Source organism: Medicago sativa, chromosome 3 (genome assembly GCF_051527215.1).
Source record: "Medicago sativa cultivar Bolivia chromosome 3, Bolivia_mono, whole genome shotgun sequence".
Classification (NCBI taxonomy): domain Eukaryota; kingdom Viridiplantae; phylum Streptophyta; class Magnoliopsida; order Fabales; family Fabaceae; genus Medicago; species Medicago sativa.
Window position 1 is genome coordinate 32,843,530 of NC_140751.1, and position 15,493 is coordinate 32,859,022.

At 39.6% G+C, this 15,493-nt stretch overlaps 1 protein-coding gene and 1 pseudogene across 1 annotated transcript; both read left to right on the top strand.

Annotated features, from left to right (window-relative positions):
* Nucleotides 1–176: 176 nt before the first annotated feature.
* On the top strand, nucleotides 177–6,145 carry LOC146937228 (uncharacterized; annotated as a pseudogene).
* A 667-nt stretch (nucleotides 6,146–6,812) lies between these two features.
* On the top strand, nucleotides 6,813–7,250 carry LOC146937229 (uncharacterized). The gene has a single exon (XM_085749370.1). The coding sequence runs from the start codon at nucleotides 6,813–6,815 to the stop codon at nucleotides 7,248–7,250; it is 438 nt and encodes a 145-aa protein (XP_085605496.1).
* The last annotated feature ends 8,243 nt before the right edge of the window (nucleotides 7,251–15,493 follow it).

The window sequence follows — 15,493 nt, forward strand, 5'->3', positions numbered from 1 at the left end:
ATAAAAAAAAACTGTACATTTTTGCATTTAGCATATCATGCATCATTTTCATTCATAAAGTGTCAAAATCAAGTCTTACACTTCAGTCCTCTCAGCCGCAGTAATTGAAAGTGGCCCAACGTGTTCAGTACAAGCCTACTCGTATTCACCACACCAGAGCTTATATCAAGAAAAAGATGGCAACTGCGGAACATGAAATCATTCAACTCAGAGCGGATGTTAGTAATCTAAAGGCAGAGTTAGAAAAGATGGCACTCAGGATGGAGACTCTGATGGCTGAGAGAGAACAAGCATTGATCTCTGAGCCTATTCCTACAATGGTTGTCTCTGCTGCATCTGATGGTACTCAGCAACCCATACCTACCGCTCTTACTTCTGCTGGGCCTACGCAGCCTCTCGTGGTGGGTTTCTCTTCTGGTGATGTGTACAATCAGAATGAGATGCCGAAAGGTTACCCATGGGGTATGCCACTCATGACTAATGAGGGTTTCCGTCCTGTAGCTAATGAGGTGACGTTTCCGTATGGACAGTCAACACCATTTTTTCAAACTGGTCAACCAATTCCACAGGCTACTACGGCTCAGGCGGGGCCTACTGTCCATGCGACCCAGCAAGAGGAAGAACAGATTTATCACTCCGGTAGTGTGATGGGAGATGATCGAGTGGGTAACTTGGAAGAAAAGGTTAATGTGGTGCAGAAAGAATTAAGGAATATCCGGGGTAAAGAGGTGTTCAGTCAGAGTGTGCACGATCTCTGCTTGGTTCCAGATGTGGTCATACCGCCTAAGTTCAAGATGCCAGTGTTTGAGAAGTACACAGGAGAAAATTTCCCTCAAATGCACTTAACTATGTATGTTAGGAAAATGACAGCTCACAGAAGAGATGAACCTGTGCTTATTTACTGCTTCCAAGACAGTTTGGCTGGACCCGAACACACATGGTACATGAATTTGAAGGGTATTAATACTTTTGAGGAATTGGCCAACGCTTTTATCCAGCAGTATAAGTACAACTCCTATCTTGCACCTAATCGAAAAGAGCTGCAGTTTATGACACAAGGGGATAAGGAATCTTTCAAGGAATATGCTCAGCGTTTTATCCAAAAGTCAGCTCAGATCCGCCCCTCGCTGGAGGAAAGTGAAATATCTGAAATATTCTTTGAAACTTTGAGCCTTTTTTACTCAGAGAAGATGCTTGCCTGTGCTTCACAAAATTTCACTGACATGGTGGATATGGGGGTACGAATTGAAGAATGGGCCTGGAAGGGACATGTGTCTAAGGATAGTGGTTCGTCGAGCAGTTCTTCAGGTGGCTCATCAGGTGGTTCGTCTAATGGAAATAGAAGGTCTGGAAATGGATATCCAAGAAAGAATACTCAAGAGGTCGGCATGGTGGACCATGGCGGATTTCAACCAATATACCCAAATTACCCTTATGTTGCCAATGTCGCACCCCAAATGCCAAATCCGCAAAACTCAAACTATCAACCCCAAAGGCCTCAGGCGGCTCCACCATACTATCCACCCTTGTACCAACAGCCTTATCAACCATACAATCCTCAACCATTCTATCAACCACCATATTACCCTCCACCACCTTAACAACAGCAACGTCCTCAAACTCAACAACAGCCACGCCCTCCTAGAAATCAGTTCCCTCCTATACCCATGCCGTATAAGGATTTGTTGCCTTCTCTCCTTGCAAGAAATTTGGTACAGACCAGACCTCAGCCCCGTATGCAAAACTCTTTACCTGCTTGGTACCGTGCTGACCGCACCTGTGAGTTCCATCAAGGAGCACCGGGGCATGACGTGTAACATTGCCTCGCCCTCAAAGAAGAGTTCCTAAAGCTAATCCAAAGTAAAGAACTAATCTTCACAAATCCTGACCCTGTTGCTCCAAATAACCCTCTGCCACCTCATGGGCCGGCCGTTAACATGATTCAAGAAGACAGCTTTGTTCTCTATGCATGTGATATCAAAACTCATCTGGTTCCGGTACATGTAAAGATGTGTGAAGCCACCCTCTTCAGCCACAATCATGAGGCTTGTGGTATATGTTCAGTGGATCCTCGCGGTTGCAAGCAAGTCCAGAACGATGTGCAGGGGTTACTGGACAGGAAAGAACTTGTTGTCACCAGAAAAGAGAAAGATAAGAATGTTTGTGTTGTTACTCCGGTGTTCAAAACTCGGGAGCCACTTGTGATAATGGTCAATCGTGCTAAGCCAGCTGGCACTCCTCTGGTGATCTTCCCGCCAGAACAATTACCTTATTCTTCTCAAAAAGCTGTGCCATATAACTATGAATACACCATTCTGGAAGATGGGAAAAAGGTACCTCTTGATTCGTCAGTCCCTGTGGATAATATTGCGGAAAGTAGCAAGATCTTGAGAAGTGGACGGGTGCTCCCGGTTGTTGTTTAGAAAGAAGCTAGTGCTCCAGCCAAAGAACCGGTGAAAGAGCGAAATCCAGATAAGGGTAAAGTTATCAGACAGCCCAACGAGATTGTCTATGAGGATAGTGATGAGATCCTGAAATTAATCAAGAGGAGCGAGTACAAAGTAGTGGATCAGTTGCTACAAACTCCTGCCAAAATCTCTATAATGTCTCTCTTATCCAGCTCTGATGCCCATAGAGATGCTTTGATGAAGGTGCTAGATCAGGCTTATATGGAACACGATGTAACCTTGGGACAGTTCGAAAGTATTGTAGGGAATGTGACTGCCTGCAACAATTTGAGCTTCAGTGACGAAGACCTCCCAGCGGAAGGAAGGAATCATAACCTAGCATTACTTATCTCAGTCCTTTGCAAATCAGACTCTTTCTCTCTCTAATGTCTTGATAGATACTGGATCCGCTCTAAATGTGATGCCGAAGTCTACTCTGGACCAGCTTTCATATTCAAAAGCTCTCTTGCAGCCCAACACAGTGACGGTGAGAGCATTCGATGAAACCAGAAGGTCAGTATATGGAGAAATAAAGTTGCCTATCTCAGTGGGCCCACATGAATTTGAAGTTACATTCCAGGTTATGGAGATTCAGGCCTCTTTCAGCTGCCTCCTTGGCCGGCCTTGGATCCATGATGCTGTGGCAGTAACGTCCACTCTCCACCAGAAATTGAGGTTTGTTAGTCATGGGAAGCTGATAACTGTCAGTGGTGAGTCAGCTCTATTGGTCAGTAACCTGTCTGCTTTTTCTTACATTGGTGGTAATAGTTCGGATGGGTCATCATTCCAAGGTCTCTCTGCTAAAGGAAGCACGGGGAAAGTTGAGACTAGTATGGCTTCTATGAAAGACGCTCAGAAGGTGATTCAGGAAGGAAGAACTGAAGGCTGGGGTCAGCTGGTGAAGCTACAGGAGAATAAGCGCAAAGAGGGAATTGGTTTTCCGGACAGCAAGCCTGGAGCATTCAATCCTGCTGGAGGTACTTTTCGCAGTGCTGGTTTCATTTATGATCCGCCAGAGACTAATGCAATCATTGAGGATCAATCTGAGGAGGTGGCACCCGTCTTTGTGACACCTGGAGGAGCCTGCTGTAACTGGATCGCTGTGGATGTTCCTTCTGTGATACCTCGTTCTAAGTAATGTGTTTGTCTTTGTTTTTGTTTTTTCCTTTAAGAAAACTCCTTTCGTTCTGCCCCAGACGAAAGTGAAACTTTGTAGGGCTTTGTGTTTTTGTTTCAAGTACTTTTGTTATTAATGAAAATCGTCGTTTCTGTCACGGCCTTTATTTTATTTTATTGCTTTTTCTGGAAAAATGGTAATACATAAAACCAAAAATAATTGTGCTCTTTTTCTTTTAAAAATCAAACTCAAAAGTCTGTATTTACTCATTTAAAATCCATCATGAATCATATGCAGACTGAACACAAATGAGCCCGTTGAACACGATAACCCTATGCTTCCTCCCAACTTTGAGGTTCCTGTTTATGAGGCGATGGTAGAAGGAGATGAGGAGATTCCTGATGAGATCAGATCGATGTTAGAACGAGAAAGTAAAGCTATTCAACCTCATCAGGAAGAGATAGAAATTGTCAACCTGGGTACAGAGGAAGACAAGAAAGAGATCAAGATTGGGGCACTGTTGGATGCCACTGTTAAGGAAAGAATTATCAAGCTTCTCAGAGAGTATGCTGACATTTTCGCATGGTCATACAAGGATATGCCAGGGTTAGATGCCGAAGTCGTGGAACATCGTATGCCTTTAAAACCCGAGTGCCTGCCTGTTAAGCAGAAGTTGAGGAGATCTCATCCCGATATGGCCCTCAAGATCAAGGAAGAAGTGCAAAAGCAGATTGATGCCGGTTTCTTAATCACGTCCGAATATCCTCAATGGTTAGCCAACATAGTACCTGTTCCAAAGAAAGACGGTAAGGTCCGAATGTGTGTTGACTACCGAGATTTGAACAAGGCTAGTCCAAAGGATGATTTCCCTTTACCTCACATCGATGTATTGGTTGATAATACTGCTAAATGCAAAGTGTTCTCCTTTATGGATGGTTTCTCCGGGTATAACCAGATTAAGATGGCTCCTGAAGATAGAGAGAAGACATCTTTCATCACGCCATGGGGCGCGTTCTGCTATGTGGTGATTCCTTTTGGATTGATAAACGCCGGTGCCACTTATCAGAGGGGTATGACCAAGATATTCCATGATATGATGCACAAAGAGGTTGAGGTTTATGTGGATCATATGATTGTCAAATTAGGCACTGAAGAAGAGCATGTTGAGTATTTGCTGAAGATGTTTCAGCGGTTGAGAAAGTACAAGCTCCGTTTGAACCCCAATAAGTGTACTTTCGGTGTCAGATCCAGGAAACTCCTGGGCTTTATTGTTAGTCAGAAAGGTATTGAGGTAGATACTGACAAAGTCAAAGCTATCAAAGAAATGCCTGCTCCAAAAACAGAGAAACAAGTCAGAGGATTCCTTGGTATTTTGAACTACACATCCCGTTTCATCTCTCATATGACTGCTACATGTGGGCCGATATTCAAGCTGCTTCGTAAAGATCAAGGGATCGTGTGGACTTACGAGTGCCAAAAAGCCTTTGATAGTATCAAGGAGTATTTGTTAGAACCTCCAATTCTTGTCCCTCCAGTGGATGGAAGGCCTTTGATCATGTATTTGACTGTGTTGGAAGACTCTATGGGCTGTGTACTCGGTCAGCAAGATGAAACCGGTAAGAAAGAACATGCAATTTACTACTTGAGCAAGAAGTTTACTGATTGTGAGACTCGATACTCCGCACTGGAGAAAACTTGTTGTGCTCTAGTCTGGGCTGCCAGGCGTCTCCGCCACTACATGATTAATCACACTACTTGGTTGATATCTAGAATGGATCCAATCAAGTACCTCTTTGAGAAGCCTGTCTTGAATGGAAGAATTTCTCGTTGGCAGATGTTATTGTCCGAGTATGATATTGTGTACCGCACTCAGAAAGCTATCAAAGGTAGTATCCTCGCTGATCATTTAGCTCATCAACCAATTGAAAATTACCAGCCTATCAAGTTCGACTTCCCGGATGAAGAGATCATGCATTTAAGAATGAAAGATTGTGATGAACCGTTGTTGGGTGAAGGCCCTGATCCTGAGTCCGAATGGGGTCTGATATTTGATGGAGCCGTTAATGTCTACGGTAACGGAATCGGGGCAGTCCTCATTGCTCCCAAGGGCCATCATATCCCTTTTACCGCAAGACTACGGTTTGATTGCACAAATAACATTGCAGAGTTTGAAGCTTGTATTATGGGCATTGAGGAAGCTATTGACTTGAGGATCAAGAGAATTAAGATATATTGTGATTCAGCTCTAGTGATTAATCAGATCAAAGGAAAGTGGGAAACTCATCATGCTGGGTTGGTACCGTACAGAGATTATGCCAGACGTTTGTTAACCTTCTTCAACAAAGTAGAGTTGAACCACGTACCTCGTGAAGAGAATCAAATGGCAGATGCTTTAGCTACTCTATCTTCAATGATCAAAGTGAATCATCACAATAATGTGCCTTTAATCAGCGTCAAATTCCTTGACAGACCCGCTTATGTGTTTGTTGCTGAAGCAGTTTTTGACGACAAGCCATGGTTTCATGATATCAAGGTTTTCCTTCAGACACGAGTATCCGCCAGGGGCATCTCACAAAGATAAGAGGACTCTAAGAAGATTGTCTAGTAACTTTTTCTTGAATGGAGATGTGTTGTACAAGAGGAACTTTGATGAAGTTTTGCTCAGATGTATAGATCGGCGTGAAGCAGATTTATTAATGCATGAGATACATGAAGGCACGTTCGGGACTCACGCCAATGGATATGCAATGGCTAAAAATGCGTTGAGGGCAGGCTACTACTGGATAACAATGCATGCTGACTGTTATCACCATGCCAAAAAGTGTCACAAGTGTCAGATTTATGCGGATAAGATCCATGTACCGCCAGCTTTGCTCAATGTTATCTCCTCCCCGTGGCCTTTCTCTATGTTGGGCATTGATATGATTGGTCGGATCGAACCAAAAGCTTCCAATGGACATCGTTTCATTCTAGTGGCTATTGATTACTTCACCAAGTGGGTTGAAGCGGCATCTTATGCTAATGTGACCAAGCAAATGGTGGTCCGATTCATCAAGAATAATATCATCTGCCGATATGGTGTTCCTAACAAGATCATCACGGATAATGGTACCAATTTGAACAACAAGATGATGAAGGAATTGTGCGATGACTTCAAGATTGAACATCATAACTCTTCTCCTTACAGACCACAGATGAATGGTGCAGTTGAAGCTGCAAATAAGAACATCAAGAAGATTGTGCAAAAGATGGTGGTCACTTACAAGGACTGGCATGAAATGTTACCCTATGCTTTGTATGGTTATCGTACCTCAGTGCGTACTTCAACAGGGGCAACCCCTTTCTCTCTGGTATATGGTATGGAGGCTGTGCTCCCTGTAGAGGTTGAAATCCCGTCGTTAAGAGTCTTGAAGGAAGCTAAATTGTCTGAAGCTAAATGGTGTCAAGATAGATATGATCAGTTGAATTTGATTGAAGAAAAGCGTATGACAGCTTTGTACCGAGGACAGCTATATCAGTCAAGAATGAAACAGGCATTTGATAAGAGGGTGCATCCCCGTAAGTTTAAAGAAGGAGACCTCGTGGTCAAGAGTATCAAGTCTTTTCAACCAGACCCAAGGGGCAAGTGGACACCTAACTATGAAGGTCCCTATGTTGTTAAGAAGCTTTCTCAGGTGGTGCTTTGATTCTTACAAACATGGACGGAGAGGAGTTACCTCGTCCTGTGAATTCTGATGCAGTCAAGAAATACTTTGTCTAGAATATATAAAAGAATAACTCGGTAGGTTGAAAACCCGAAAGGGCGGCCTAAACCAAAAATGAGCGTCTCGATGGATTGAAAACCCGAAAGGGCAGTCCATGCAAAATTTAGAGACACAAAAGAAAACAAAAAAAAGAAAAGAAAAGAATGTTTACCCTGATAGATTGAAAACCCAAAAGGGCGATCTATACAAAAGTTAAGGGTTTATGACACGTAACTGCATCTGATTAAGCATCACTCACTTGGGGCACCTTAGCTGTCAGAAGTTTTCCGATATCAGAGCATCATAGCAGTGGATTTCAAAGTTGTTAGGGAATATAGCGGTTATCGTGTTCAATGTACCTTCCATATATTAATTACCATTTTTCAAATTTTGTAATCCGTGGTGCCATGCCTTTGGCCGGTTACCATTTCTAATACATTAATTTGAGCCTGTGCTTTTATTTGGAATTCTTGTTTATTCTATGTGCAAAATTTCTTCCATTTTTAATATTAGTACTTGAAACAAAAACTTTGAAAAATCTTTTTAAAACTTTTGCGTTCTCTTTGAAGAAAACAAAAATGACAAGCATATTATCTTTACAATTACGTATCATGGAAGCATGCGTCAACATTCGGTCTAAAAGCAGGTAGAAACCACAAGTGGACATAGTCATTGCTAAAAAAAAAAAGAGAAAGAGAAAAAAAGAAAAGCTCGCTAAGTTGAAAACCCGAAAGGGCGACTTAGGCAAGAATGAGCGTCCTGGTGGATCGAAAACCCGAAAGGGCGGTCCAAGCAAAAATTAAGGACATGAAGAATGCAAAAAGAAGAATATATTCCCGGTGGATTGGAAACCCGAAAGGGCAATCCAGGCAAAAGTTAGGGATTTCAAAAGAATTAAAAAAAAAATACATACAAAAGAAAGCAATGACTATGTGGAGCATGAATTTGAGAAGGTGCCTCGGTTGACAAATGTCGACTTCTGCCAATGATTTGTTTGAAGGGTTGTACTCCGACTTTTGTTTTGGTTCATCCCCAGCGATGTTATCCCCAATGAAGATTACCAAGTGTTGTTATGTGATGTCGGACCACTTTCTTTGGACCTGCCCAATGTCGTCTCGACAATCTTTTCGTTAAACTGTCATATAAGTCTCATACGCATTCATTCATCCATGCATACATAGCACGCATACAAATATCATTCATACATAGTGGCAGTATTTTCCCATGTTTTACTCCAATACTTAAAAATGTCAATCCCAAGGTGTCAACCAATCAGTTTGTGCTCAAGTGGCAGGTCCCATCAGGTAATCACTTTACCGATATTAATCAGTTTGATCATCTTTACCACGGCGGTTGGTAGTAAACAAGCTTTATCTTCCGCATTTTCATCATTTATCACGGGCTGTTGGTAATTGATAAGCTTTAATTCCCATCTCAAGCTTTATTCTCTGTCATAAGCTTTATTTTCTGTCTCAAGCATTACATTCCATCTGAGCTATATCTTCAGTTCAAGCTTTATCGTCCGCACTTTCGTCATTTACCACGTGCTGTTGGTAATAGACAAGCTTTATTTTCGGTCTCAAGCTTTACTTTCCATCTCAAGCTTTACGTTCTGTCTCAAGCTTTACTTACCATCTCAAGCTTTACTTCCTGTCTTAAGCTTTATTCTCCGTCTGAGCTTTATCTTCCGTCCAAGCTTTATCTTTTGTTCAAGCTTTATCTTCTGTACTTTCGTCTTTATCACGGCAGTTGATAAAAGACAAGCTTTATCTTCTGTACTTTCGTCTTTATCACGGCAGTTGATAAAAGACAAGCTTTATCTTCGGTACTTTCGTCTTTATCACGACAGTTGATAAAAGACAAGCTTTATCGTCCGCATCTTCGTCTTTACCATGGCAGTCGGTAATAGACAGGCTTTATCTCCCCAGTGTTACTTATTAGCTTTCGTTCCCCAGTCGGTATATGTTTGTTGTCATTGCATTCATAACTGCATTGCACGCATGCATACCATAATACTCAGGAGCATTACGCCCTTAGCATCTCGACTGGTCCAAAAGTGGTGTACTTAAGTATTTAAGTCTCTTCGACCCATCGAATTAAAAGTCCTCTTTCAAATCTTCGAGACGAAGAAACTTAAATAGGGGCATCTGTCATACCCCAATTTTGGACCAGTTATTTCTTTTTCCAGTCGTTTTTAAAACGTCTCAAACTCTTTTTTCGCTTTAATTATTTAAAGTCATTTAGTCATCTTTTGAAAATTTTTGAGGCTTTATTTTACAGTTCAAAGTGAAATTCTTTTTTCCAAACTTCGTGTAATTTAAATCTTTTCTTTTGTGCGTCAGCTTTTAAAATATTTTACGCGCTCTTTTTAAGTATTTAGAGTCCTATTTTTATTTTAATTTCCTTTAAAAAGCTTTTAATTCAAAGTTTCCTCTTTGTCCGTCTTTAAACCGCTTTGAAAGAATTTTGTTCGCACTTAAAAATGCCGCGTTATTTTAGACATTTCAGTCAAAATTTCGGCAGAGAGGTATTTTAAAATACCTCATTTGAGATAAATCTTTTAGTCTTAACCTTTTTATTATTTATTTTTATTATTAATTTTATTATTATTATTGTTAGAAAAGTCACGTGAGTCTTACAAACTCACTCTTTTAATTTTTTCTTTTTTTTTTATTTCTTTTAATTTCTGTTAAGTCTTTGGGACCATCTAGTTGTCCATGTGTCTTGTCCTTATTGGTCCTGAGGGAAACTTGGTCCCCAATCTTCATTTTGGTGTGCTGGCATTTTTCATCAGAGTCAATTAAGGGCATTTTGGTCATTGTTCTCAGAGTCAGAAACCCTAATTTTTAGCAGTATTTAAAGCCTGCATTTATGGCATCTGTCCAATCAGTCAGAAATCAGCAGCAGCAATAATTACAAACATTATTCCATTTCTCTCTCTTTCTCATCGAATCAAACACACCAAAACCCAGAAAACTACATGAACTTCAGGAAGAACATGAAGAACACATAACTTTTCCAAAACTCAGAAATCATCTTCCATACACAATCATCTCATATCAAGTCCGAAATTCATGATTATCACAACATGAATTTCGAATTTGACACCATAAGCCTCACAACATGAACAATTTCGAATCCATCCATACAAGATAGAAAGAATTCGAAATCATCTTCCATTTCTCTGCCAAAGCCGAATCAAAAGAGCTCAACAATTACACACAGTAGTACAAGCATAAATCAAAACAGAACCAAGGAAAGGGTAGAAGCACAGATCGGAATAGAGAGGATAGGAAGGAACAGCAGCTTGTTTTCTTTCATTCTTACAGATCCGAGACAACTAAGAGGTAACCACTCCACTACTCTTCTTAGTTCGACTTTGTTCATGTACTTGCATAAATTTTTTTTTTCTCCGAATCTTCAAGTGTAGATCTAGACCTTGTTGTTGCTTATTTTTGAAAAATAGTTTGAGATTTGAAAAGAGGAGGAAATGAGGAACTAGATCCATAAAGAATTTTTAAAAAAAATATAAGTTCCGCCCTCCGACGCGGTGGCGCCGCCGCCGGAAACCGGCCAGCAGCCGCGTCGGAGTTCTAGCTCCTCATCTTCTCCGGCGTGCCATTCTAGAGAGAGGGGAGAGAATTTGAGTTGTGTTTGTTTTAGAGAGAAGGAAGATTGGATATAATGAAAAAACCGGATCCAGCCCCCTTTTATAACCACAGTGAACCGGTCTGGTTCATTTGAACCGGACCGGTTTGATTTGGTTCTTCCTCCTTCTCTCTGCACCCTCAGATCTATCCTCTTTCTCTAATCCAACGATTTCTGTTTATTTCCTTTGATTTATTATTATGCGCTGTATTTGGTTATTGCATGCTCCCCTGATTGTGGACCATCAGATCTACTTTCTCAGATAGATCTGACAGTCCTTAGGGCTTCTGGTTTATTTCCATGTTCTTTATTGATTGTGGCCTACGGTATACCCCCTATTTACTAGCCTTGTGATCATAAAATCCAAAGGCTAGGGTTAACTCCTAAGGCCCAATGGATTCTGTGAAGGCATTTTATCTGTTTCTCTACTGTTTTGTTATACACACCCCCTGCATTACTTACTTATTGTTTTACAAAATTTTAAAATAATTTCATGCATTTTTCTTTTAATTTCTTTCAAATAATATTATCCCATCCATTTTTAAGCTTTATTTTCTATGCTTTATTTCATTTTTAGTTCTTTGCTTTAAAATTTCATCTCATGCGGGTGCCTAACACCTTCCCTAATCGTAATCAACCCCCGGATCCAAAAAGGGTTTTAAATTCATCTTTCCCCTTCCCACTAATAAAGATCGAAAAGTCCAAACGATTGAGGGTTCAAAACCAATCAATGGATTGACACCCGAAAATCATGGTCTACATAAGTCATAAGAAATAATTCATGGACATAGTCACTTGTACCGTGGATTTCTGCATAGTGAATAAAAGCAATTAAATGCAATTACTGCATAAATGTTGGAGAGTCTTATGTTAATATCATCATTGCAGTCATAATTGCTTTCAATAGGTAGTAATTGGTACTGAACAATTACTACCAATAATTGATACTGAGTAATTGGAACTCGCAATCTGTTAACAAACTTGTCCAAATCAGTTATAGGATTTGGATCTAATGGAGCTGAAAATGATCAAAGATTCAAAGAAATTAGTACAAGTTGAAAAATATATACGATACAAAAAATAAGATATCAAGAAAGAAGATGAAACATGGTTAGATTTTTGTGTGTTATTTGTACCCTTCATGCAGTGCAATACTAAGAGAGTTAATTGATCACTTTCCATCCATAAGTCTAAATTGTCTTGACGTAAAAATGATGGTAGGAGAGGATAATGAGAATGCAATCATTAAGAGTTTCTGTACATAAAAATGATGGTAGGAGATGATAATTATAGGAGATGGTGATCGTTAAAAGTTATGGTGATTTGATTAGCATTAAATATGTCTTCAATGGCCATTATGACGTATCTGTATGAGAGAGGAAATGAGTAGTTTGAAAATAGAGTTTGAATCAACGGCTGAGATTAGATTAGCAATGAATTTGAATCAACGGCTGAGATTAGATACATGCTTAAGAGGGGAAAAAAGCTAGTGATTAGGGCAAACATGCTAGCTAATCAACTCTAACTTTTATAATAAAGGATAGACTATTGTCTATATGTTTGAACTTTTATGCCCAATCTTGTTTCATTTGATATGTGCCTGTACAATAACTTTTTTTTTAATGAAAAAAGTATGCGTGAAAACGGTCCTTGTGGGTTTGGGGGCAATGATTTCATGGTTTTATCATATATTGCTGAATTGTTTGAGGTGCCTTCTTTTATTTAAATTTCTTTTGTCCTTTGAAATAAATTGAATTTAATTGCTTAAGTGTTGGATCGGCACACACATTTGATTTTATTTTACCTTTAATTTTATTTTAAAACCAAAGATAAGGTTTTCTTTTAAAAACACAGAAGCAACGAGACTTTTGTTCATGATCATAAAACTTGTTTTTCTATTTGTGGCCATAATTAAGGATTTCCTTGTTTATTTTAGTTTTGTTTTGAATCAACATGTGATTATTGATTCGTCTGTTTGTGGATTTTTGGATTGCAGAACTCCTTTTTTTTATCCATTCAATTATGTTTTCATTGAAATTGCTAGTTGATTTACTTGCATCATGAAACTGTACATTTATTTTTGAATGTTTTATTGTATTATTTAACGATGTGTAATTGATGTGTTATTTTGTCAATGTGCAATTAAATGTATTATTTGACGATGTGTTATATAAAGATGTCTTATTTAAAAATGTGTGATTTAAAGATGTGTTATATAAAGATGTGTTATTTAAAGATGTGTGATTTAGAGATGTGTTATATAAAGATGTGTCATATGAAGATGTGTTATCTAAAGATGTGTATTTGTCGAGTCATATAAAGATGTGCATTGTCGAGTCATTACTTGGTGTTCATGCATTCATGGTCAGTCTGATTTAAAGATATGATTTAAAGATGGGGGATAAATCAGTAACATATCTCTGATATTTAAAACCGGTACCACATGCATATAGAGTCCAGTTAGGGACATTGCATTCATTGTCAAACATATTTGAAGATGTAATACATTTAATGATGTAGTGGATATAAATCAATAACATACCTCTGATATCCAAAATATTAAAGATGTAGTGAATTTGATTATATATTTAATGGAATGTAATTTGTGAATTATTTGATGATGTGTCATTGAACGATGTGTAATTGATGTGTTATTTGAAGATGTGAAATTAATAAACGTGTTATTTAAAGAAGTGTAACTATTTTAAGGTGTATGTGTGAATGATCTGTATTTTGTTAGATATCTTTTTGATAATTCTAAATGTTGATGCTCACACGTTATTATAAGATGATGATTGATGCATGTTGATTTTATTAGATGAAGGTACATGTTTAAATGTGAATATTATCTGACTATGATATATACATGCCTAAATGTGATTGAAGGGTTTTTTTTTATTTGGATCTATACATGTGTTTGTGCATTTCTTATATTGAATATATTCTCACCCTCTAGTGGCGGATTGGGCGCCTACACCCTTGTGGTGTAGATTTGCAGGAAGAAGAAATTTAGTAGCAGTGAGTCTCTAAGTATGACTTTGAAACCTACCTTGATAGATGATGCTCAATTTAGCACTAGATCTAAGTTGCCTACAAGAAGATAAACATAAATTTCTGCATTCAAATCCTTCATATCTATTACAGAGATGATTCCCAGATTATATAGCTAGCTACTAGGTTTAAAAAGGGCCGTGGGCCTTACAGACAAAAGAGAAAGGAAAACAGAATTGAATAAAGTCTAATAGCACCCCTATCTAGTAATGATAGTAATCTTTCATCCAGCTAGGAAAATTAGTCTCTCTTGTTGACTTGATGGTCCTTCTAATTGGCACACTATCAATACTCCCATCTTCATTGACAACCTTGTCCTCAAGGTTGGACTCATGACGTGGCGTGCTGTGAGAGGTTGGTAAGGCAGCAACTGTAGGGCGGGTTAGATTTGAATCTAAGGGTTCAAAATATTTGTTTTGTGGTCCCGCGTGTGTGGAGGTTTTTGTTCGTTGATTGCTGAGTGGTGCAGGCGCGTGGGGTTTTAGTGAAAACTGAGAGGGGGACAGCTGGGGGAATGGGTCCTTTGTTTGAATGGACGGTCCCGATTTCGGGGTAGGTGGATCTAAAGGCTGAGGGGTGACCTTGGTTGGAGTGAAATCTGGAATGCCAGTGGGAAAAAGAACCGATGTGGTCTTAGATTGTATTAGTTCATTGTCTTCCGACTTGGTACTCATTTTCTCATTCTGCTCAACCTCTGAACTAGATACGGGAGAGTCTTTTGGTTTTTTTTCTTCCATTTCGTCCTCTGCTTCTTCCTGTGTGATCCTTTCCTGTTCCAGTTCTGAAATGTGTGGTGAAGGTTGAAGTTGCTCGCCTGGTTCATCTCCATAGTATGGCCTGAGAAGTGATATGTGTACCACTGGATGTATTTTCGAGTCTGAGGGCAGATCTAGGCGGTAGGCCACTGAACCAATTCGTTCCTGCACCTTGAAGGGACCAAAAAATCGTTGAGATAATTTCTGGGAGGTGCGACGATGAACGGTTGTTTGTCGATACGGTTGGAGGCGGAGAAGGACCCAATCGCCCTTGTTGAAGGTAAAATCCCTTCTTTTTTTGTTGGCTTGGATTTCCATTTGTTTTCTTGATTTCTTCAGATTTCTCTTCAGTAGAGTGAGTACTTCCTGCCTTAACTGTAGAGATTCCTGCAAAGTGAGGATGTCAGTGCTCCCTGGGATAAAATCTAGAATAGAAGGTGGTTTGCGGCCATAAAGAGCTTGAAAAGGGGCCATTTTTATGGCGGAATGATAGGTGGTATTATGCCAGAACTCAGCAAGGTGAAGGAATTTATGCCAGCGGCGTGGATGATCACTCACGAAGCAACGAAGATAGGATTCCAGAGTTTGATTGACAACCTCTGTCTGGCCATCGGTCTCCGGATGGTAGGCCGTACTGTATTTCAGTTGCGTTCCCTGAGCTTTAAATAATTCCTTCCAAATTTTACTTAAAAACAATGGATCTCTATCTGAAATAATTGAATTTGGAATGCC

What these genes read in the sequence shown, in the direction of transcription:
- LOC146937229 (XM_085749370.1), top strand. Translation starts at nt 6,813, where the DNA reads ATGGTGGTCACTTACAAGGACTGGCATGAAATGTTACCCTATGCTTTG.